The sequence below is a fragment of the Pristiophorus japonicus genome, chromosome 1, assembly GCF_044704955.1.
Source record: "Pristiophorus japonicus isolate sPriJap1 chromosome 1, sPriJap1.hap1, whole genome shotgun sequence".
Lineage (NCBI taxonomy): Eukaryota > Metazoa > Chordata > Chondrichthyes > Pristiophoridae > Pristiophorus > Pristiophorus japonicus.
In genome coordinates, this window is record NC_091977.1 from 192,325,821 (window position 1) to 192,351,734 (window position 25,914).

At 45.6% G+C, this 25,914-nt stretch overlaps 1 protein-coding gene across 1 annotated transcript in view; it reads left to right on the top strand.

The window, feature by feature from the left end:
• The first annotated feature begins 15,761 nt into the window (after positions 1 to 15,761).
• The window catches only part of marveld2b (MARVEL domain containing 2b), a 29,978-nt gene continuing 19,825 nt past the window's right edge, over positions 15,762 to 25,914 (top strand). Inside the window, exons 1-2 of the mRNA XM_070875605.1 lie at positions 15,762 to 15,816; positions 20,388 to 21,613. Coding sequence (XP_070731706.1) covers positions 20,402 to 21,613 — 1,212 coding nt within the window. The 5' untranslated portion in view covers positions 15,762 to 15,816; positions 20,388 to 20,401. The remainder of the gene's footprint in view (positions 15,817 to 20,387; positions 21,614 to 25,914) is intronic.

Consider the following 25,914-nt stretch of genomic DNA (forward strand, 5'->3'; position numbering starts at 1 on the left):
CTTCATACTCCAGCAAAACATTTATGTCTGTAGAAGGGGAGGCGAGTCAATCTGCAAACCCTTACATAAGTTAAGTTTCCTAATTTTGACAATAAACTCTCATGTCCTATATTATCAGTTTTATTTGAAGAATTTCTGCCTCCACTTATCTACAGTCATTGATTAAACAAATGATGGCTGCATTTTGCTAAAAAGAAGTCTATGGGGCCAAATTTGATGGACTCACCGCCCACTGCCGCCGACTGCCGGCCACAGCCGCCGACATTCCTCTTCGGGTTCCGCCCAGTGCCACTTTTGATTTGGCCTGGAGCGGGCGGGAGGAGAAAACCACCGGGAACCGGCCGAGTGGTGTAAGTGGACTCCCAGCCGCCGAGATGCCATTTTTTTGCGGGCGGGAGTTGCGCCAGAACCGGGGGGTGGACTGCTGCGAGGAGGCTGGTCTGTCTGCAACGGTAGGTCTGAAGAGCTGAAAAAAAGGTGAATAAACATTTTTTGCCGCCGAGAATGAGAGCTCCCGCCGGCTGCCACCCAGATTGGCGGCATAAGTCCATAATTTACCGCCCGCCAACCTTCGAGGGACCTTTTTGATGAAAACCCCACCCAGAGTACTGTCAGGTACCTCGGCGGCCATCGGCAGTCCTTTGGGCGGCACTTGGGCGGGCGGAGACCTTCATCAAATTCGGGCCCTCAATCCCCTCGAACTGTTTTCATAGTTCAGCAATCTAAGTTAAATCATTTCAATGTGAAATCTTCCTCAGATTAAGAAATGTTTAACTTCATAAGTCTGGCGTTGGATGTTCAAAATGATTCCCCTCATTGGATTATTTCATAAACTGAATTGTACCAAAGTACTGGAGGGTGACAAATGTTCAAAACACAAGAAATAGTGTAGACAGAATTTTAGGCTAGTAAGTCTTACATTGATGGTGTGTAAAGTCTTTCATGCAAAATTAAATTCGTGATCATTTAAAAAGGTGTGAGGTAATTGGGAATAGAGCACAGGTCATGCTCAACTAATTTCTTTCGGAAATCAGAGTGCTTTGTCATAGAAACATAGAAACATAGAAAATAGGTGCAGGAGTAAGCCATTCGGCCCTTCAAGCCTGCACCACCATTCAATATGATCATGGCTGATCATTCACCTCAGTACCCCTTTCCTGCTTTCTCTCCATACCCCTTGATCCTTTTAGCCGTAAGGGCCATATCTAACTCCCTCTTGAATATATCAAATGAACTGGCATCAACAACTCTCTGCGGCAGGGAATTCCACAGGTTAACAACTTTCTGCGTGAAGAAGTTTCTCCTCATCTCAGTCCTAAATGGCCTACCCCTTATCATAAGACTGTGTCCCCTGGTTCTGGACTTCTCCAACATCGGGAACATTCTTCCCGCATCTAACCTGTCCAGTCCCGTCAGAATCTTATACGTTTCTATGAGATCCCCTCTCATCCTTCTAAACTCCAGTGAATAAAGGCCCAGTTGATCCAGTCTCTCCTCATATGTCAAAAGGGAGTGTTTGGTTTATGGGTATCGAGAAGGTATGATAAGAATCATGTCGTATGATATTAAAAGAATATATCTACCTGGATAGAAAGATTTGGAACAGGGGTATATGGATGTTTTTTGGATTAGCAGGGTGGATAGAATTTTTAGAACAGTGGGAGGCTGTGTGTCCCATTGTGTCACTAACAGCTTTCTGAAATAGTTATCCACTTAGTCCCCTCCTGCTGTTATTCCCATACCTTTTTAACATTTATCTTCCTCAAATATTTTTTCTACTTTGCTTGTAAAAGCTACTGTGGATTCTGCTTCCACCACTGTTTCTAGTGGATGATTCCACAGCACTGAATGGCCCTTATCAAAGTCACGAATGACATTCTACATGACTGTGACCATGGTAAACTATCCCTCCTCATCCTTCTCGAACTGTCTGCAACCTTTGACATAGTTGACCATTTGATCCTCCTCCAACACCTCTCCTCCTTTGTCCAGCTGGGTGGGACTGCACTCGCTTGGTTCCATTCCTACCTATCTAGTCGTAGCCAAAGAACCACCTGCAATGGCTTCTCTTCCTGCTCCCGCAATGTTACCTCTGGAGTCTCACAAGGATCTATCCTTGGCCCCTTCCTATTTCTCATCACTAACACATAATCAGATTCCACATGTACACTAACAGCATCAAGCCCGACCTCACCACCACCTCTCTCAACCTGTCCATTGCCTTGAATTTATCATGCTGCTTGTTCAACATCCAGTATTGGATGAGCAGAAATTTCCTCCAATTAAATATTGGAAAGAAATTAGAGGATTTTTTTTCACACAAAGGGTTATTAAAAGTAGCCATTGAGGCTAAGACTACAATATTATCTAAAGCATAGAAACATAGGAACAGGAATAGGCCATTGAGCCCCTTTAACCTGTTCCACTATTCAATGAGATCATGGCTGATCTGCGATCTACATCCATATACCCACCTTTGGCCCATATCCCTTGATACCCTTGGTTAACAAAAATCTATCAATCTCAGATTTAAAATTAACAATTGACCCAGCATCAACTGACATTTGCGGAAGAGAGTTCCAAACTTCTACGATCCTTTATGTGTAGAAGCAGTTCCTAATTTCATTCCTGAAAGGTTTGGCTCTAATTCTTAGACTATGCCCCCTAGTCCTAGACTTGCCAACCAGCGTAAAGAGTTTCTCTCTATATACCCTATCTGTTCCCCTTATTATCTTGAAAACTTCGATCAGATCATCCCTTAGCCTTCTAAATTCGAGGGAATAGCATCTTAATTTGTGTAATCTCTCCTTGTAATTTAACCCTTGGTATCTTTCTGGTAAACCTACGTTGCACTCCCTCCATGGCCATTATATCCTTCTTAAGATGTGGAGCCCAGAAATGCTCACAGTACTCCAGGTGTGATCTAACCAGGGCTTTGTATAGCTGCAGCATAACTTTTACCCCCTTGTACTCTAGTCCTCTAGAGATAAAGGCTAACATTCCATTAGCATTTTGATTATTTTCCAGACCTGTTCGTGACATTTTATTGATCTATATACCTGCACCCCCCAAGTCTCTTTGGATTTCCACTGTTTCTAGCTTTTCACCATTTAGAAAGTACCCTGTTCTATCCTTTTTAGATCCAAAGTGGATGACCTCACATTTGCCTACATTGAAATCTATTTGGCAGCAGAATTGCACAAACATTTTAAAAGGAAAGACTGTGAAGGAACAAGGAAAAAAAGGCAGGGAAGTGGGATTCAGAATAGACAGCTCCAGTTGAAGCATTGGTTCTGGTACAGGCACGATGGGCAGAATAGGCTTTGAAAGCGAATTTTCTAATTTTTGATTACTGTTACAACAAAGGGTTTTTGACCTGCAACAATAACTTCTGCATGATTCTGGCCTAAGTGGTTTCAAACAACAAGCTTTAATAAATATATTGACTTGCCACAGTATTGTTCCAATACAACCGTTCTACAGATTACATTAAATAGCTCTCTAGGCTGCCTGATGAGGACTAGGACTTTTGAGCGTCCTGAGAATTCTCTAACTTTTGGAGGAACATATCCTACTCATGTATGACTCAGCTACCTTGGGCTGCACCTACGCCTCTCTTTGTCCTTATCTCTTAGTCATTAATCCCACCCGCATCCTGATTCTGTGTTAACCATGAATGCGTTGTGCCACATATTGCCATATATTTCCAGACCTCAACTCTCATCTTGGTTGAAGAAACAACAAGTCCCTCTTAGGAATACGTAAACTTCTGTTATCAGAATACAAACTTACCAATGGCCATACAAGGTACCAACAAGTCTATCGCCCGAGCAGATTCCAGCAATACCAGATCTTTAGATTATGTGGGTCTCTTAGCACACACCTCCCTCATCTAGGTAAAGGTCATCTCTTGACCTGGGTGTTTATCAGTTTCCAAACTGTACTTTGTTCACACAGAGACAAGTTTCAACTTCAGCTTTTCCTCACGTTCGCTCTCTGGCTAAAATGTTAAAATAAAGCATGCTGGAATACCCCGACCATTTGGGCCACTTCAATATATTTGAACAAGCTCTTTCTGTGCTGTCATTTCTATGATTTGAGTCAAACTAACTGAGAAACTTGAGAGCTCAATTTAAGGTTGTTCAAATTCTACTGGTTCCAAAACTGCATTCTAAATGTTTGCTCTTGTAAACCAGCAATGTCACAATAGCAGTTTGAGGATTCTATTAAACACAAAATTCTAACCTGGGTCTCACTATCCATAGTGAGATATATTGTTATATTGCAGCCTAATTCAATTTCAATTGGATGCTTCCAGCAATGCACCTCACATAACTGGCACAATTTTTTCAAGCAAGCAGATTTTTGCTTCCACTAATTTCATCAAACTATAATCATCCAACTTCAAATCATTTGCCATCTGCGGCATAATTAAAGATTATGCCGCCGGCATCCGAACTAAATACGCATTTACCTGTTGCTAGGCCCCAACCGAAAAGTTCTTCTCAGATGCTGCAGAGTAGAGGGCAGCGCAGTGACCCATGGATCCCAGGGGTGCACCGTGTGCGGAGACGTACCTGGGATCATGTGGGCCGGTGCACCAATCAGCAAACAGAAGGTCTCTCACTATTTATAACATAGATGTTTGTGCACATTAAATCTCAGAAGGCTCTCATAGTAAGTGTTTTTTTTTCCTTTCCTCCACTTTCAGAATGGATTTTTTTAAGCCTATGCTCCACATAGATGCAAAAAAAACTCCTCAATGTAGCAACCACTTCCTCCAAACTTTTCACAGACAATAAATACTTTTCATGGACAATATCCTAAAATACTTCCGTTTCTGGCCTCATATAACTTTTTTAATTACTTGGATTTGTCACGAGATATGTGCAAACAGGCCCCGTACCTGTTTGTATCAGCCTAAAATTTGCAACCATAATTGCTGGGCAGTTGGTGAGTAATTAGCCCAACTCTGCACCAGCAATTAGGATTTCCTCGTCGGTGCGGATCATTTGTCATGTTGGAACTTGACAGATCGCAAGTTCGGGATTTAGTGCAAGCATTTCACAACAGTGTGTAAGTGTGAATATTTTTCACTTTTTGCTAAACATCGATCACTAACCCAGTGCTTGAGCTTGCTAAAATTTATTTAATTGCGCCATTCACTGTTGCGTGTTTTGTCATTTCGAAAACAATCGCCCACATCATTTGCTGGCTCTGAAATTCTGGTCCGAGGCTTCCTTCCGATGTACGTCTCCGACCCAAAATTTCTCTATGAATGTACCTGGTGGTCCCAGAGACGCCTTCGATTCCGGTCGAAGGCCTTCTTTCCACGTGCTTCGCAGCGCATCCACGGCTTCAAGATACGGACGGAGAAGCTGGAGTCATGTGGGCCTGGACAACCAATCACTCTGCGGTATTCTCATTGATAATACTGGGAACTCCGATTTTACGAGTTCCCATTACTATCAATGAGAATAACCCCCTAAAACACCCAAACACAACACAATAAATTAAGAAAAACACAACACATATTGAAAATTAATTGAAATTAAAGTTAATTAAATGTTTTATAAAAAAATATATTTTTTTGCATTTTTTTTGTATGTGTGTTTTAATAGGGTTTAAAATAAACTTAACTTAGTGGACAGGGTTTTTACTATAAAAATTAGTATAGGGGACAGGATGGGTATAGGGGACAGGGGGAGTATATGGGACAGGGAGAGCATAGGGGACAGGGGGAGTATAAGGGACAGGGGGAGTATAGGGGATAGGGGGAGTATAGCGGACAGGGCAAGTATAGGGGACAGGGGGAGATTAGGGGACAGGGTAAGTATAGGGGACAGGAGGAGTAAAGGGGATAGGGGAAGTAATAGGGACAGGCGGAGTATTGGGACAGTGGGAGTATGTGGGACAGGGGGAGTATGAAACATAGAAACATAGAAAATAGGTGCAGGAGTAGGCCATTCGGCCCTTGGAGCCTGCACCGCCATTCAATAAGATCATGGCTGATCATTCACCTCAGTACCCCTTTCCTGCTTTCTCTCCATACCCCTTGATCCCCTTAGCCGAAAGAGCCAAATCTAACTCCCTCTTGAATATATCCAATGAACTGGCATCAATAACTCTCTGTGGCAGGGAATTCCACAGGTTAACAACTCTCTGAGTGAAGAAGTTTCTCCTCATCTCAGTCCTAAATGGCTTACCCCTTATCCTTAGACTGTGTCCCCTGGTTCTGGACTCTCCCAACATTGGGAACATTCTTCCAGCATCTAACCTGTCCAGTCCCATTAAGAAGCTTATACGTTTCTATGAGATCCCCTCTCATCCTTCTAAACTCCAGTGAATAAAGGCCCAGTTGATCCAGTCTCTCCTCATATGACAGTCCAGCCATCCCTGGAATCAGTTTGGTGAGCCTTTGCTGCACTCCCTCAATAGCAAGAACGTCCTTCCTCAGATTAGGAGACCAAAACTGAACACAATATTCCAGGTGAGGCCTCACTAAGGCCCTGTACAACTGCAGTAAGACGTCCCTGCTCCTATACTCAAATCCCCTAGCTATGAAGGCCAACATACCATTTGCCTTCTTCACCGCCTGCTGTACCTGCATGCACACTTTCAACGACTGATGAACCATGACACCCAGGTCTCGTTACACCTCCCCTTTTCCTAATCTGCCGCCATCCAGATAATATTCTGTCTTCGTGTTTTTGCCCCCAGAATGGATAACCTCACATTTATCCACATTATACTGCATCTACCATGCATTTGCCCACTCACCTAACCTGTCCAAGTCACCCTGCAGCCTCTTAGCGTCCATCTCACAGCTCACACCGCCACCCAGTTTAGTGTCATCCTCAAACTTGGAGCTATTACACTCAATTCCTTCATCTAAATCATTAATGTATATTGTAAATAGCTGGTGTCCCAGCACTGAGCCCTGTGGCACCCCACTAGTCACTGTCTGCCATTCTGAAAAGGACTAGTTTATCCCGACTCTCTGCTTCCCATCTGCCAACCAGTTCTCGATCCACGTCAGTACATTACCCCCAATACCATGCGCTTTGATTTTGCACACCAATCTCTTGTGCGGGACCTTGTCAAAAGCTTTTTGAAAGTCCAAATACACCACATCCACTGGTTCTCCCTTGTCCACTCTGCTAGTTACATCCTCAAAAGATTCCAGAAGATTCATCAAGCATGATTTCCCTTTCATAAATTCATGCTGACTCCGTCCGATTCTATCACTGCTTTCTAAATGCGCTGCTATTTCATCCTTAATGATTGATTCCAACATTTTCCCCACTACTGATGTCAGGCTAACCAGTCTATAATTACCCGTTTTCTCTCTCCCTCCTTTTTTAAAAAGTGGTGTTACATTAGCTACCCTCCAGTCCATAGGAACTGATCCGGAGTCAATAGACTGTTGGAAAATGATCACCAATGCATCCACTATTTCTAGGGCTACTTCCCTAAGTACTCTGGGATGCAGACTATCAGGCCCCGGGGATTTATCGGCCTTCAATCCCATCAATTTCCCAAACACAATTTCCCGCCTAATAAGGATATCTTTAAGTACCTCCTTCTCACTCGACCTACTGTCCCCTAGTATAATCAGAAGGTTATTTGTGTCTTCCTTTGTGAAGACAGAACCAAAGTATTTGTTCAATTAGTCTGCCATTTCTTTATTCCCCATTATAAATTCACCTGAATCCGACTGCAAGGGACCTACGTTTGTCTTCACTAATCTTTTTCTCTTCACATATTTATAGAAGCTTTTGCAGTCAGTTTTTATGTTCCCTGCAAGCTTCCTCTCGTACTCTATTTTCCCCCTCGTAATTAAACCCTTAGTCTTCCTCTGTTGAATTCTAAATTTCTCCCAGTCCTTGGGTTTGTTGCTTTTTCTAGCCAAATTATATGCCTCTTCCTTGGCTTTAACACTATCCTTAATTTCCCTTGTTAGCCACGGTTGAGCCACCTTCCCCGTTTTATTTTTACTCCAGACAGGGATGTACAATTGCTGAAGTTCATCCATGTGATCTTTAAATGTTTGCCATTGCTTATCCACCGTCAACCCTTTAAGTATTATTTGCCAGTCTATTCTAGCCAATTCACGCCTCATACCGTCGAAGTTACCTTTCCTTAAGTTCAGGACCCTAGTTTCTGAATTAACTGTGTCACTCTCCATCTTAATAAAGAATTCTATCATATTATGGTCGCTCTTCCCCAAGGGGCCTTGCACAACAAGACTGCTAATTAGTCCCTTCTCATTACACAACACCCAGTCTAGGATGGCCAGCTCTCTAGTTGGTTTCTCGACATATTGGTCTAGAAAACCATCCCTAATACACTCCAGGAAATCCTCCTCCACCGCATTGCTACCAGTTTGGTTCGCCCAATCAATATGTAGATTAACATTGCCATGATTACTGCTGTACCTTTATTGCACACATCCCTAATTTCTTGTTTGATGCTGTCCCCAGCCTCACTACTACTGTTTGGTAGTCTGTACACAACTCCCACTAGCGCTTTCTGCTTTTTGGAATTCCGCAGCTCCATCCATACCAATTCGACATCATCCAGGCTAATGTCCCTCCTTACTATTGCATTAATTTCCTCTTTAACCAGCAATGCCACCCCGCCTCCTTTTCCTTTCTGGATGTTGAGTTCCCAGCCTTGGTCACCCTGGAGCCATGTCTCCCTGATGCCAATGACATCATACCCGTTAACTGCTATCTGCGCAGTTAATTCGGCCACCTTTTTTCGCATTGAGGCACAGAGCCTTCAGGCTTGTCTTTCTAACACACTTTAGAATTTTGCTGTAATGTGGCCCTTTTTGTTTTTTGCCTTGGGTTTCTCTGCCCTCCACTTTTACTATTCTCCTTTCTATCTTTTGCTTCTGACTGCATTTTATTTCCCTCTGTCTCCCTGCATAGGTTCCCATCCCCCTGCCATATTAGTTTAACTCCTCCCCAACAGCACTAGCAAACACTCCCCCTTCGAAATTGATTCCAGTCCTGCCCAGGTGCAGACCATCCGGTTTGTACTGGTTCCACCTCCCCCAGAACCGCTTCCAATGTCCAAGGAATTTGAATCCCTCCCTTCTGCACCACTGCTCAAGCCACATATTCATCTGAGCTATCCTGCGATTCCTACTCTGAGTAGCACGTGGCACTGGTAGCAATCCTGAGATTACTACCTTTGAGGTCCTACTTTTTAATTTAACTCCTAGCTCCTTAAATTTATCTCGTAGGACCCCATCCCGTTTTTACCGATATCGTTGGTACCTATATGTACCATGACAACTGGCTGTTCACCCTCCCCTTTCAGAATGTCCTGCACCCGCTCCGAGACATCCTTGACCCTTGCACCAGGGAGGCAACAGACCATCCTGGAGTCTCGGTTGCAGCCGCAGAAACACCTATCTATTCCCCTTATAATTGAGTCCCCTATCACTATCGCTCTCCCACTCTTTTTCCTGCCCTCATGGTGCCATGAACTTGGCTGCTGCTCCCCTCCCCTGATGAGTCATCCCCCTCAACAGTACTCAAAGCGGTGTATCTGTTGTGCAGGGGGATGACCGCAGGGGACCCCTGCACTACCTTCCTTGCACTGCTCTTCCTGTTGGTCTTCCATTCCTTATCTGGCTGTGGACCCTTTACTTGCGGTGAGACCAACTCACAAAACATGCTATTGACGTCATTCTCAGCATCGTGCATGCTCCAGAGTGAATCCACCCGCAGCTCCAGTTCCGCAATGCGGTCCGTCAGAAGGTGGAGGCGGATACACTTCCTGCATGCGTATGTGGGACAGGGGGAGTATGTGGGACAGTGTGGGGATAGGGGACAGGGTGGGTATAGGGGACATGGGGTGTATAGGGGACATGGGGTGTATAGGGGACAGGGTGCATATAAGGGACAGGGTGGGTATAGAGAACAGGGGGAGTATAGGGGACAGGTTGGGTATAGAGGATAGGGTGTGTATAGGGGACAGGGGGAGAATAGGGGACAGGGGGAGTATATGGGACAGGGGGAGTATATGGGACAGGGGGAGTATATGGGACAGGGGGAGTATAGAGGTCAGGGGGAGGATAGTGGGCAGGGGGAGAATGTGGGACAGGGCAAGTATAGAGGACGGGGGAGTATAGGGGATGGGGGGGGTTGGGTATAGGGGACAGGATGAGTATAGGGGAAAGGGGGATTAGAGGGGACAGGGTGTCTATTGGGGTCAGAGTGGGTATAGGGGACAGGGTGGGTATAGAGGACAGGGGGAGTATGAGGGGTGGGGGGTGTGCTCACAAGGTGGGTATAGGGGACGGGGGGGTGTGCTCACAGGGTGGGTATAGGGGACAAGGGGTGTATGAGGGACAGGGGGTGTGCTCACAGGGTGGGTATTGATACGTCCTTACTATACAGTATAAATGCACACGAGGCCCATGCTTGAGAGAAGGTCAGTCTGTGACCTGTCCTTTATTCCTTAGCACTCAAGTGATGAAAGTGGGTGGAGCTTCCCCTTTTATACCTGAAGGTCCAGTTTAGGAGTGTCTCCCACAAGTTCACCACCTAGTGGTCATTGTTCTCACAGTGTACAACTTGTCAGTTTATACATGGGTTACATGCTGGTTGAATACATGACATCACCTCCCCCCGCCCCAAAGTCTTATTGGGATCACAGGTTGAGTCTCTCTGGTGGTTTACGCTCTCTTGTAGAGCGCCTGAGTTGGGGCTCCGGTTGTTGGGCGCTGGCCTGAGTGTCTGCTGTTTGCGGTACCTCAGGCCTGTCCGGACTGCCCACAGTGACTGGGCTCTCCTCCTTTTGGTTCAGGTGTTCGGTCACCTGTGGCGGAGTGAACTCTATATTGTGTTCTTCCTCTGCTTCTTCTATGGGGTTGCTGAACCTCCTTTTTGTTTGATCCACGTGTTTGCGGCAGATTTGTCCATTGGTAAGTTTAACTACCAGAATCCTATTTCCCTCTTTGGCAACGACAGTGCCTGCGAGCCATTTGGGCCCTGCAGCATAGTTGAGGACAAAAACAGGATCATTTACATCAATACATCGCGCCCTCGCATTCCTGTCATGGTCGTCATATTGTGACTGGCGCCTGCTCTCGACAATTTCTTTCATGGTGGGGTGTATAAGGGATAACCGGGTTTTGAGCGTCTTTTTCATTAGTAGCTCTGCGGGTGGAACCCCTGTGAGTGAGTGTGGTCGGGATCTGTAGGCCAACAGGAAGAGTGATAAGCGGCTTTGTAGGGAACCCCCTTGGATTCTGAGCATCCCCTGTTTCATTATCTGCACTGCTCGTTCTGCCTGGCCGTTTGAGGCCGGCTTGAACGGTGCCGTTCTAACATGGTTAATTCCATTGCCTGCCATGAAGTCCTGGAAATCAGTGCTTGTAAAGTACGGGCCATTGTCACTGACCAATATGTCCAGTAAACCGTGGGCGGCGAACATTGCCCGTAGACTTTCTACCATGGCAGAGGATGTGCCTGAATTTAAAATGTCACACTTGATCCATTTGGAGTAGGCGTCTACTACAACCAAAAACATTTTTCCCATGAAAGGACCTGCGTAGTCCACATGGATGCGTGACCAAGGCTTGGCGGGCCATGGCCAGGGGCTAAGGGGGGCTTCGCTGGGCACATTGCCCAGCTGGGCACACGTGTTGCACCTGCGAACACAAAGTTCCAGATCTGCGTCTATCCCTGGCCACCAAATGTGTGACCTGGCAATTGCCTTCATCATGACAATGCTCATTGTGGAGTTCTCTAATGAACACCTCTCTGCGCATCTGGGGCATGACTACGCGGTTTCCCCACAGTAGGCCATTGGCCTGAATTGAGAGTTCATCCCTGCGCCTGCGAAATGGTTTAAATTCCTCAGGGCATGCCATGTTCGTGGCTGCCCAGTCCCCATTCAGGACACATTTCTTGACTAGAGACAATAGCGGGTCTCTATTTGTCCAGACTTTAATCTGACGGGCTGTCACGGGTGAGCCTTCACTTCCGAAAGCTTCAATAACCATGACCATCTCAGTCGCATGCTCGGTAGCCCTCTCAGTGGTGGCTAGTGGGAGCCTGCTGAGTGCATTGGCACAGTTTTCGGTGCCCGGTCTGTGCCGAATTGTATCATCATAGGCGGCTAACGTGAGTGCCCACCTCTGTATGTGGGCCGATGCATTTGCATTTATGGCCTTGTTGTCAGCCAAAAGGGACGTTAGGGGTTTGTGATCTATCTCCAGCTCAAATTTCCTGCCAAACAGGTACTGGTGCATTTTCTTTACCGCATATACACATGCGAGAGCCTCCTTTTCTACCATCCCGTAGCCCCTTTCTGCCTGGGACAGACTTCTGGATGCATAAGCTACCGGCTGTAACTGACCCTTGGCATTGACATGCTGCAACACACACCCGACACCATAGGACGATGCATCGCACGTTAACACAAGTTTCTTACATGGGTCATATAGCGTTAACAGAGTGTTGGAACATAACAAATTGCGTGCTCTATTAAAAGCCCTTTCCTGGCTGTCCCCCCAGACCCATTCGCGACATTTGTGTAGGAGCACGTATAGCGGCTCTAGCAGCGTGCTTAATTTGGAAAGAAAGTTACCAAAATAGTTCAGGAGCCCCAGGAACGAACACAGTTCCGTCGTGTTACGGGGTCTGGGTGCTCTCTGAATCGCTTCCGTCTTGGACGTAGTAGGGCTGATCCCGTCTGCTGCTACCCTCATCCCCAGGAACTCTACCTTTGGAGCTAGGAAGACACACTTCGCCTTTTTTAGTCGCAGCCCTACCCGGTCCAGTCTGCGCAGCACCTCCTCCACGTTGTGGAGGTGTTCTTCAGTATCGTAACCCGTAATGATGATGTCGTCCTCAAAAACCACCATCCCTGGAATCGACTTGAGGAGGCTTTCCATATTTTGTTGGAAGATCGCGGCGGCCGAGCGAATCCCGAACGGACATCTGTTGTACTCAAACAACCCCTTGTGTGTCGTGATGGTGGTCAGCTTCTTCGACTCACTCACCAGCTCCTGGGTCATGTAAGCTGAGGTCAGGTCCAATTTTGGAAAAAGTTTGCCACCGGATAGCGTCGCAAAGAGGTCCTTCGCTCTCGATAGCGGGTACTGGTCTTGGAGTGACACCCGATGATGGTGGCCTTGTAGTCACCACATATCCTGACCGACCCATTCGCTTTGAACACCGTCACTGAATTCGACTGGCGAGATGATGCCTTCCCTCAGCAGGTGGTCCAATTCGCCTTCTATCTTTTCCCGCATCACGTACGGCACCGCTCTGGCCTTGTGGTGTACTGGCCTGGCTTATGTGAATCACTATCTTGGCCCCCATGAAAGTGTCAATGCCGGGTTGAAATAATGAGTCAAATTTGTCCAGGATCTGTGAGCATGATACTCGCTCCACAGAGGAAATTGCATTGACATCGCCCCATTTCCAGTTCATGACAGCAAGCCAACTCCTCCCCAGTAGTGCGGGACCGTCCCCGGGACAACTCAGAGTGGCAACCTGTTCTCCGAATCTTTGTGGGTCACAACTACCGTGGCGCTGCCTAGCACCGGAATGATCTCCTTTTTGTATGTCCGTACCTGTGCGTCAATCGGCGATAATTTTGGCCTCCTGGCCTTGGACGCCCACAACTTTTTGAACTGTTTGATACCCATCAGGGACTGGCTGGCCCCAGTGTCTAGCTCCATTGATACTGGGATGCCATTGAGGAGCACTTTCATCATTATCGGTGGCGTCCTGGTGCATGAACTGTATACGTGCTCCACATGAACTCGCTGAACTTCAGCTTACAGCAATTTCCCCCAGCGTTCATTTCTGCAATTTCTGCAAGTATTTTGCTCATCTCTGCAAACTCCGGCTGAGTGTGTGCCTCCACGCCTCCAACATGAGCTGTTGTTGGAAACAAAAGGTCCCTTGCCAGTCTATCGTCCCTGACTGAACTTGAGTGCGCCATTAACAGGTGTTGATGGCCCCATTACTGGCCGCATTGTCCCTTGCAATGGCGTGAATCGCCGTTCAGCTGGTTATTGTCTCTGTCGAAATCCCCCTCTGAGTTCGACTACATGTTGGGGCATGCCCAATTGCCCTTGTCTACCTGGAGAACTGTGTGCTGCTTTAACAATATTGAATCTCTGTCCCAACCATTCCTTAACACAGTACCTCTCGTCTGTTCTGCTAGTGGCCTAGTGGCCATGCTCGCGTGGTTTAAATCCCAGTTGCTCGTCGCCATTGATACGTCCTTACTATACAGTATAAATGCACACGAGGCTCATGCTTGAGAGGAGTCAATCTGTGACCTGTCCTTTATTCCTTAGCACTCAAGTGATGAAGGTGGGTGGAGCTTCCCCTTTTAAACCTGAAGGTCCAGGTTAGGAGCGTCTCCCACAAGTTCACCACCTAGTGGTCATTGTTCTCACAGTGTACAACTTGTCAGTTTATACATAGGTTGCAATGCTGGTTGAATACATGACAGGTATAGGGGACAGGGGGTGTGCTCACAGCGGATGTATGAGGGACAGGGGGTGTGCTCACAGGGGGTGTATGAGGGACGGGGAGTGTGCTCACAGGGGGTGTATGAGGGACAGGGGATGTATGAGGGTCAGGGAGTGTGCTCACAGGGGATGTATGAGGGACGTGTGGTGTATGAGGAACAGGGGTATGTGCTTACAGGTGGTGTATGAGGGACGGGTGGTGTATGAGGAACAGGGGGTGTGCTCACAGTGGGTGTATGAGCGACAAGGGATGTATGAGGGTTAGGGAGTGTGCTCACAGGTGGTGTATGAGGGACAGGGAGTGTATGAGGGACGGGGGTTGTGCTGACAGGGAGTGTATGAGGGACGGGGGTGTGCTCACAGTGGGTGTATGAGGGACAGGGAGCATATGAGGGACAGGGGTGTGCTCACAGTGGGTGTATGAGGGACAGGGAGCATATGAGGGACGGGGGTGTGCTCACAGTGGGTGTATGAGGGACAGGGGGGTGTATGAGGGACGGGGGGTGTGCTCACAGCGGGTGTATGAGGACAGGGGGGTGTCTGAAGGATGGGTGGTGTATGAGGAACAAGGGGTGTGCTCACAGATGGTGTATAAGCGACAGGGGATGTATGAGGGTTAGGGAGTGTGCTCACAGGGGGTGTATGAGGAACAGGGGGTGTGCTCACAGGTGGTGTATGAGGGACAGGGAGTGTATGAGGAACAGGGAGTGTGCTCACAGGTGGTGTATGAGGAACAGGGAGTGTATGAGGGACAGGGAGTGTGCTCACAGGTGGTGTATGAGGGACAGGGAGTGTATGAGGAACAGGGAGTGTGCTCACAGGTGGTGTATGAGGGACAGGGAGTGTGCTCACAGGTGGTGTATGAGGGACAGGGAGTGTATGAGGAACAGGGAGTGTGCTCACAGGGGGTGTATGAGGAACAGGGGGTGTGCTCACAGGTGGTGTATGAGGGACAGGGAGTGTATGAGGAACAGGGAGTGTGCTCACAGGTGGTGTATGAGGGACAGGGAGTGTGCTCACAGGTGGTGTATGAGGGACAGGGAGTGTATGAGGAACAGGGAGTGTGCTTACAGGTGGTGTATGAGGAACAGGGAGTGTATGAGGAACAGGGGGTGTGCTCACAGGTGGAGGTGCTGCGAGTACCTGGAATGGTTTCGGTGTGACGTCAGTGGCGGGTCAGGTGACCAGGTGTCTGGGCTCTCCGCCATTGCTGTGGGGGCGGGAGACGGAAGGGGTCTGTGGGTGGGACAGGTGAAAATCGGGGCGGCAGTGGCCGGGGTGTTGTTGGTCAACCTGTGAAGGTGAGTTGAGGTGTGTGGTGACTGGAGGCTCCGGGCCCAGCCTGGGGGGGAGAGAGGGACTGTCCGTGTCCATGCCGGGCCGGGCAGTGTTGGCGCTTCTCCCGAGGACTGAGCCGCACCTCCAGTGGAGCTTGGTTTACGCGGGAGGCATTGCTTTGAAATAGGTTTTTGGTTTGGTTTTATTTATTTTATAACCTACTTTGTGTTTTTTTAAAGTCATATAACGGCACGAAAACTTCTGTAGACTCGGTGGGTTTTACCTGATTCTGCGGTCCGTGCTGCAGAAATATTTTATTTAAACATTACTTGCCTTCTCTTTTTGCGTTCTTTGATTTTTAAATTGTTATAACTCATTTTACTGAAATCTTTGTTTGTACTATTTTATTGGCTTGGTGAGAAAATGCAATTAACAAACACCGCAAAATAAAGTTTGGTACGAACTGAAGTCTAGTAAACTTTTTTTTACATCACATTTGCCACAGGGACAGTTGGACAGTTTTGTGACCGTGGTTTCCACACACACGAAGTTCCCCTTGTTGATTTGGTTCTCTTTTTCTGGAGTAGTGGTGGGGCACAGGGTAGCTGGAAGAAACTCCACCAGAAAGGACAAATTATGCTGACAAAGGTTAAGATAACAGAAAAATACTGTGGATGCTGAAATCTGAAATAAAAACAAAATGTTGAAAATACTCTGCAGGTCAGGAGTCATCTGTGGAGAGAGAAACAGAGTTAACGTTTCAGGTTGACCTTTTGTCAGAAGTTGAAAAGGTTAGAAATGTAACAGTTTTTAAGCAAGCACAGAGCAGGGAATGGAAGACGGGGAGGAAACAAAAGAACTATGGAAGGCAGGAATAATTAAATGACAAAAGGGATGATGGTGAAACAGAGTAGTTACGGGACAAGTAAAGAGACAAAAGATGGGTCCAGAGGAACTGTAAATGGCAACAGCAGAACCATTACCAGCACCTGCTGCCTAGGAAAAAAAATGGGAGTAGTGATTATAATCTGAAATTATTGAATTCAGTGTTGAGTCTGGAAGATTGTAAAGGTCATAATCGAAAGATTAAGTGTTCCTTGAGCTTCATCGGATCAGAGTGGGAATGGGATACTAGGCTAATACTTTTGTGTTCTTTGTTGCTGGTTGTATTGGTAGAGCTTTAGAAGCAGGTGATCGTTCTGGACTTTTGGGGACTTTATGTAGCACCTTTAACTTAAAGTCCCAAGGTGCTTCAGAGGCTTAATCAGACAAAAAGGGATGAGCTAAAGAATGAGAAATTGAGGGGTGATAGATTAAAAGGAAGACCTAATAGGGGGAGAGAGAGAGAATTTCAAAGCTTGGGACCTAGATGCTTAAAGGTGCGGCCACAAATGGGTGAGGTGAAGGAGGGAGATTCACAAGACCAGAGTTGGAAAAATATTTCTGTGAATGGTGGGAGTGAGGCTGTAGGGCTAGAGGAAGTTACAGGGATAGGGAGCGGCAAGGGACATGAGGATGAGAATTTTAAATTCAGCTGGGGGGCCAGGAGTCAATGCAAGTCAGCAAAGACCAGAGTGATGGGTGAGCAGAACTTGATGCATAAGATATGAGCAGTGGAGTTTTTGATGTGTTGCACTTTTGAGTGGAGAATGGGAGGCCAGCCAGGAGAGCATTGGAATAGTTAAGTCTGGATATTACAATGGCATAGGTGAGTATTTCAGCAGTAGATGGCTTGATGTGGCAGTAAATGGTCTGTGTCATGGAGAGGAAATGGGGTGAGAAGCTCACCTTGGGGTTGAATCGGATGGCAATGTTGCGTAACAGTCTAGTTCAGCCTGAGATGGTGATTGGGGAGGGGACTGGATCGGTGGCAGGGGCCAAAGGGAGGGGCTTATCAATGTTTAATTGGAAGAAATTGTGGCTCATCGACTGGATGCCAGACAGTACAGAGGCTGTGGAGGGTAGAGCTTGGGGGTCATCAGTGTTCTATATTGTTCCAAAGATTCTATGTTGAATTGGAAGCTAATTCCATATCTTTGGATGATAGTTTCCAAAGGCAACATGTAGATGATGAGGAGGAGGCAGTCAACAATAGATCTTTGGAGGACTCGTGAAGTAGTGATGCTTGAGCAGGAAGGGAAGCCATTACTGGATATGCTCTGGCTACAATTCGTTAGGCAAGAGTGAATCTAAGGAGATCACTCCCACTGAGCTGAATAACGGAGGAGTTGTGTTAGAGGAGGACCGTGTGGTTGACCATGTCAGACATTGCTGAGAGACGAGGCGGGCAAAGGTGGAAAATGGGCTTGACCAACATTGAATTCTTTTGAAGAAGTAACAAAGGGTAACAAGGGTAATACAGTAGGTGTAATTGGATTTTCAAAAAGCCTACAGTCAGAGCATGTGGAGTCAGGGGACAAGTAGCAGAATGATAGCAAGCTGGCCAAACAGAAAAGAGGGGTTTAAAAGTAAATTACTCAGACTGGCAAAAGGTGGGAAGTGGTGTTCCACAGAAATTGGTGCTGGAACCACAGTTCACAATTTATATAAACAATTTGTGCTTGTGAACCAGAAACATACTTTCAAAATTTATAGATGACACCAAATTGTGGGGTGTAGTTAATAGAGGAGGACTGTGGAAAAAATACAGGAAGACATTAATCAACTTGCAGAATGGGTGTGTAATTGGCAAATTAGCTTCAATAGAGATAAATGTGAGGTCATACATTTTGTTTGTAAAAAAAAAATAAGTAGGTTACATACTTCTTGGAAAATAAGTGTCTATATGGGGTAGGGGTACAGTTACACAGATCACAAAATTGCAGGTTAAGGGCATTTATAAAAACAAAAGCAAACAAAGCACTGGGATTCATTTCTATCGGGCTAGCATTGAAAAACGGAAGATATGTTAAACTTGTATCGAACCTTGGTTGGACCACATTTGGAATACTGTGAACAGTTCTGGTCTCCGTATTATAAAAATGATATAGAGGTGTTGGAGAAGGTGCAAAAAGATTAGTGGAATGATACAAGAGCACTGAGGTTCTACCCATCAGGAAAGATTGAACAGGCTGGGGCTCTTTTCTCTAGAAAAGAGCAAACCCAAGAGGTCTTCAAGATTATGAAAGGGTTTGATAGGATAGACATTGTCGTAGGCAGTCTCGGAATTGAGGAAGACTTGCTTCCACTTTTAACATGAGTTCTTAGGTGGCTGTACAGTCCAATATGAGAACTACAGCCTCTGTCACAGGTGGGGCAGATGGTCGTTGAGGGAAAGAGTGGGTGGGACAGGTTTGCCGCATGCTCTTTCCGCTGCCTGCGCTTGATTTCTGCATACTCTCGGCGATGAGACTTGAGCTCAGCACCCTCCCGGATGTGCACTCTCCACTTAGGATGGTCTTTGGTCAGGGACTCCCAGGTGTCAGTGGTGATGATGCACTTTATTAGGGAGGCTTTGAGGGTGTCCTTGTAACGTTTCCTCTGCCCACCTTTGGCTCGTTTGCCGTGAAGGAGTTCCGAGTAGAGCTTGCTTTGGGAGTCTCGTGTCCGGCATGCGAACAATGTGGCCTGCCCAGCGGAGCTGATCAAGTGTGATCAAGATAGGATCGATGTAGCGAAGATGTTTCCACTTGTGGGCAAGACCAGAACTAGGGGCCATAAATATAAGATAGTCGCTAATAAATCCAATACGAAATTGAGGAAAAACTTCTTTACCCAGAGAGTGGTTAGAATGTGGAACTCGCTACCACGGAGTAGTTGAGGGGAATGGTATAGATGCATTCAAGATGAAACTAGCTAAGCACATGAGGGATAAAGAAATAGAAGGATAAGTTGCTGGTGTTAGATGAAGAGGGGTGGGAGGAAGCTCATGTGCAGCGTAAACACCAGTAATGACCTGTTGGGCCAAATGTCCTGTTTCTGTGCTGTAAATACTTTGTAAGATGAAAAATACACTATGGTCACAGCCGTAGAGGATGTTATTTGTGACTTTGATTTGGGGCATGTCAGGGACAGAAAAATGATTGGAGATATTCAAATATAGACTTGTGGGGAAAAAAGGACCCAACCGTTGGATGCAACAATGCTCTTGCGGACTTTGGAGAGGAAGGGGAGGTTGGAGATGGGGTTGTCGTTTTCAAGGACAGAAGGGTTGAGCATGAGATTTTTGAGGAGGGATATGATGGTGGTTTTGAAATGGAGGGAATAGTCCCCGAAGAGGGGAAACCATTTACTTCAGCTGTATCTCGCCCTCCTGTGTGCAAACTCAGCTTCCTCTCAGCACATTTGCCCCTCTCCCTAACAATAGTGTATCAAAAATTTGCTACGTTGGGAGTTACAGGTGCAAATTTGTGGTATGTTAGAGCATCACAAGGTTTGATTTTAGACAATGGACAGGAAGAAGCTTCAAAACTTGTGTATCATTCGAGCTGACCGTCAGTGGGTTATCAAAATGTATTATAGACTTAAATGCATTTGTATTTTGTGACTTTCATTTTTTTTGCTTTTCTAATTTAAATGACTACTAGGCTTTATTAGCGCCAATATTTATTATGGGCACACCAATTCTAATCAATTTGGTATTTTTAATTTGCAGGGGAAAACGTACCAATGTCCTCGGGAGCATCTTCAGGTCAGAGATCAAAAGGATCTCATGAGACTCGTAGGAACCAAGAAAGAGTGTTCCAATATGATGAGGTCCCTCGAGAAGTCCAACATTTGCATCCATCTCTTCAGGAGAACTTTCTCCCTTCTTCAAGTTCCAAATCTCTCAAAGACTGTGATTTAGCAATCAGTGCAGACCCACTGCCGCCACCTCCTCTGCCTCTACAGCCACCCATTGGCCCTGAATTTTATTTGGCTGAAGGTGATGAACCTGTGACTGCTCTAGAGTTAAAACCAGTAAGACGCTTTATCCCTGATTCTGTGAAAAATTTGTTCAAAGGTAAAAACGAGGATCAACATTGGAATATGTCGACTTCCATCAATTACATCAGCGACGGAGTGGAATGTTCGCCACCTGCCTCCCCTACTCCTTCTGCTAAAGAGCAAGTCAGAGTAGATGGACAGAAATCAGATGCTAGTTCTTACAGGGATCCGTATGGAGGCTCCGGAGGGAGCTACAACTCACGGAAAGAAGGTGACGCCATGCTTCCTCGAGATCCCTATGATTCATTAGATCGTCATACCCGCATAGTGCAGAGCTACAATGAGAAGGTGCAGGTGTACCACATGAAGTACTCCTACATGAAGTCATGGGCTGGTTTATTGAGAATCTTGGGTGTAATTCAGTTACTGTCTGGAGCAGCTGTATTTGCCTGTGTCTGTGCTTACATACACAAGGACAATGAATGGTACAATATGTTTGGTTACTCGCGTCCATATAGTTATGCTGCCAGCAGTTTGCAAGGAGGATACTATTATGATGGCCCAAAGACTCCTTTTGTTATTGTTGTTGCAGGCTTGGCATGGGTAGTCACCATTGGGTTACTTGTTCTGGGCATGTCCATGTACTATCGCACTATCTTGCTCGATTCCAACTGGTGGCCATTGACTGAGTTTGCCATAAACATTGTCCTGTTTATTCTTTTCCTGGCTGCTGCTATAGTGTATTTAAATGATATGAACCGTGGTGGCCTTTGCTATTATCCTCTCTTCAATACTCCGTTGAATGCTACATTTTGCCGTGTAGAAGGGGGACAAATCGCTGCAGTCATCTTCCTATTTGCCACCATGTTCCTTTATCTCATTAGTTCCATTGTGTGCCTAAAGCTGTGGAGGCATGAGGCAACGAGGAGACTACAAGACTATGCAGAACATGAGGTAATAAACTTTTATTTAAGTTGAAGCTTTTTTGAGCAGAATGTACCCATTCCCCTCCCTCTCTATATTAAAAATAAGCAATAACATTGTTATTGGGCATGTGCTTTAGCTATCTTAACTATGTGTATAATATTGAGGGGCCTAGATAGAGTGGATAGTAAGAACTTGTTTCCCTTAGCAGAGAGGTCAATAACCAGGGGCCATAGATTTCAAGTAATTTGTAGAAGGATTAGAGGGGAGCTGAGGAGAACATTTTTCACCCAGAGGGTGGTGTGGGTATGGAACTCACTGCATGAAAGGATGATGGATGGAAAAGCCCTTATTGCATTTAAAAAGTACATTACTTGGATATGCACTTGAAGTGCCTTAACCTACAAGGCGACGGACTAAGAGCTACAAAGTGGGATTAGGCTGGCATAGAAACGATGGGTCAAATGACATCCTGTGCTGTAAATGTCTATGTTCTTGTACAGACACTAGTACATTGTTGCAGTGAAAATTAAGAGTGGTGCTTGGAATCTTGCCTTGTGCACTGCCCACCTGGAGCCTCAGCATTGATGTAAGATGAGAGAATTGAAGGGGTTTCTGAATCCATGAGTGTGTGGGAACTGAATGAATGTTTCAGCTTCATTTATGTTAACGTGAGCTCTCACTGTCCAGCTCTGGAAGTCTTCGAAGTCAGTCCAAGTGGACACTAAGATTTTGTTAAAGGGTAATGGTGGCTGTCACTTTATTTCTCTTTTGCCTTTCCTGCTTTCTGACCCACTGCACATATATCCCTATCCCTGCCCTTCATAGGGGCCTGTGCACTCAAATCATCATTTGACAGCTGAGAAAGAAAATGGAGACAAAAGCTGCTGGCTTTAGGAACAGAAGGAATTTCAACCCCAGAATCCTGACAGGCGCAGGGCTCTGGAGGAAATAGGTGCAGTGAGCTATACGGTACAATGGGTAGATTTATTGATATCTTTTATGAATAATGTAATTTTGATATATTATAGAATGAATAGGGTCCAGTACGGTGGGTCAGAAAGCAAAACGCCACTGAGATGACTCCCAAAAAAATTGAGAGGTTTCATTGGGTTATTTACTGTTTCCAAATTAGTAGGTGTAAAAAAAAAGTGTTGAAATCTGTTTTATTCAAATTCATCATTTATGATTCACTGGTCAATTTCTGTAGCTATCCGATAGTCTGTTGGGTCATTTTTTTTTTTTAGCGAATCAGCATAGTTAGCTCAACAAATAATAGTTGCGCCAATCAGGAAAGAATGATGGATGATTTTGTGTGCTACATACTTGCTATGTGCCATGCTTTGAGTGCGATGTACAGATTTGATGTGCCGTGCTATATAAGTAAGACTTCTAATTGGGAGAAAAATGTGACCAACAGAATATCGCTAATCCTTTGTGCAATGGCAAAATTGATACATAAAATTAGTTTACGTCTTTCGGATGAGACGTTTAACCGAGGCCCCGTCTGCCCCCTCAGCTGGAATTAAAAGATCCCATGGCACTATTTCGAAGAAGAGCAAGGGGAGTTTTCCATCGTGTGCTGGCCAATATTTACACCTCAATCAACATAACAAAAAAACAGATTATCTGGTCATTATCACATTGCTGTTTATGGGAGCTTGCTTATGCGCACATTGGCGGGCACGTTTCCTACATTACAACAATGACTACTCTTCAAAAGTACTTCCTTGGCTTTAAAGCGCTTTGGGACGTCCGTTTGTCATTGTAAAGAAAAAAAATCATGCAACAGATTGTTGCCAGATTTTCAGGGTGTTCTGTTAGCATTTCCACTGATGTGATGTGGCCTTAGAAACAGATGCAACACAACAAAAGGCAAGGTATGACGGAGAATTCATAAGAACATAAGAAATAGGAGCAGGAGTCAGCCATTTGGCTCCTCGAGCCTGCTCTGCCATTCAATAACTTCCCCGCCCGCTCCCCATAACCCTTTACTCCCTTATCGCTCAATCTGTCTATCTCCACCTTAAAAATATTCAATGACCCCGCCTTCACAGCTCTTTGGGGCAGAGAATTCCATAGATTTCTAACCCTCTGAGAAGAAATTTCTCCTCATCTCAGTTTTAAATGGGTGACCCCTTATTCTAAGACTGTCCTCCAGTTTTAGTTTCCCCTATGAGTGGAAATATCCTCTCTGCATCCACCTTGTCGAGCCCCCTCATTATCTTATACGTTTCGATAAGATCACCCCTCATTCATCTGAACTCCAATGTGTACAGGCCCAACCTATTCAACTTATCTTCATAAGTCAACCCCCTCATCTCTAGAATCAACCGCGTGAACCGTCTCTGAACAGCCTTCAATGCAAGTATATCCTTCCTTAAATACGGAGAACAAAACTATATGCAGAACTCCAGGTCTGGCCTCACCATTACCCTGTACAGTTGTAGCAGGACTTCTCTGCTTTTATACTCCATCCTCCTTTCAATAAAGGCCAACATTCCATTTGCCTTCCTGATCACTTGCTGCACCTGCTTGTCAGAGTAGATAGCGCAGATGAATACGTGGCTTCAGCAGTGGTGCAGCAGGGAGGGATTCAAGTTCCAGGGGCATTGGAACCGGTTCTGGGGGAGGTGGGACCAGTACAAACCGGACGGTCTGCACCTGGGCAGGACCGGAACCAATGTCCAAGGGGGAGTGTTGGGGAAGAGTTAAATTAATATGGCAGGGGGATGGGAACCAATGCAGAGAGACAGAGGGAAACAAAATGGAGACAGAAGCAAAAGACAGAACGGAGATGAGTAAAAGTGGAGGGCAGAGAAACCCAAGGCAAAAAACAAAAAGGGCCACTACAGCAAAATTCTAAAGGGTCAAAGTGTAATAAAAAGGCAAGCCTGAAAGCTCGGTGCCTCAATGCGAGGAGTATTCGGAACCCAGGAGAGGGCTCTGAGTTAGTTAGAGTAGGTGAAAGCGCAGATGAACAGGACCCCAAGAAAGAATGCAAAAGGCAGGAGGCAACAGAGCAGAGTAGCACTGGGGTAAGTGTAAACCACAAGGTGATAGGAGGTGACAATATGTATGAATATAAAGGGGCTGCAGGAGGGGTCAAAACTAAAAATCATGGTTTAAAAACTAGTATTAAAACACTCTACCTGAACGCACGCAGCATTCGAAATAAAGTAAATGAGTTGACGGCACAAATCATTACAAATGGGTATGATTTGGTGGCCATTACAGAAACGTGGTTGCAGGGTGGCCAAGACTAGGAATTAAACATACAGGGTGGCCAAGACTAGGAATTAAACATACAGGGGTATCTGACAATTCGGAAGTATAGACAAGAAGGGAAAGGAGGTGGGGTAGCTCTGTTAATAAAGGATGCTATCAGGGCAGTTGAGAGATGACATTGGCTTTAATCAACAAAATGTTGAATCATTGTGGGTGGAGATTAGAGATAGTAAGGGGAAAAAGTCACTGGTGGGTGTAGTTTATAGGCCCCCAAATAATAACTTCACGGTGGGGCAGACAATAATCAAGGGAATAATGGAGGCATGTGAAAAAGGAACGGCAGTAATCATGGGGGATTTTCGATTGGTCAAATCAAATCGCACGGGGTAGCCTGGAGGAGGAATTCATAGAATGCATACGGGATTGTTTCTTAGAACAATATGTTACAGAACCGACTAAGGGAGCAAGCTATCTTAGACCTGGTTCTGTGTAATGAGACAGGAAGAATAAACGATCTCCGAGTAAAAGATCCTCTCGGAATGAGTGATCACAGTATGGTTGAATTTGTAATACAGATTGAGGGTGAGGAAGTAGTGTCCCAAACGAGTGTACTATGCTTAAACAAAGGGGACTATAGTGGAATGAGGGCAGAGTTAGCTAAAGTAGACTGGAAACACAGACTAAACGGTGGCACAATTGAGTAACAGTGGAGGACTTTTAAGGAGCTCTTTCATAATGCTCAACAAAAATATATTCCAGTGAAAAAGAAGGGTGGTAAGAGAAGGGATAACCAGCCGTGGATAACCAAGGAAATAAAGGAGAGTATCAAATTAAAAACCAATGCGTATAAGGTGGCCAAGGTTAGTGGGAAACTAGAAGATTGGGAAAATTTTAAACGACAGCAAAGAATGACTAAGAAAGCAATAAAGAAAGGAAAGATAGATTACGAAAGTAAACTTGCGCAAAACATAAAAACAGATAGTAAAAGCTTTTACCGATATATAAAACGGAAGAGAGTGACTAAAGTAAATGTTGGTCCCTTAGAAGATGGGAAGGGGGATTTAATAATGGGAAATGTGGAAATGGCTGAGACCTTAAACAAT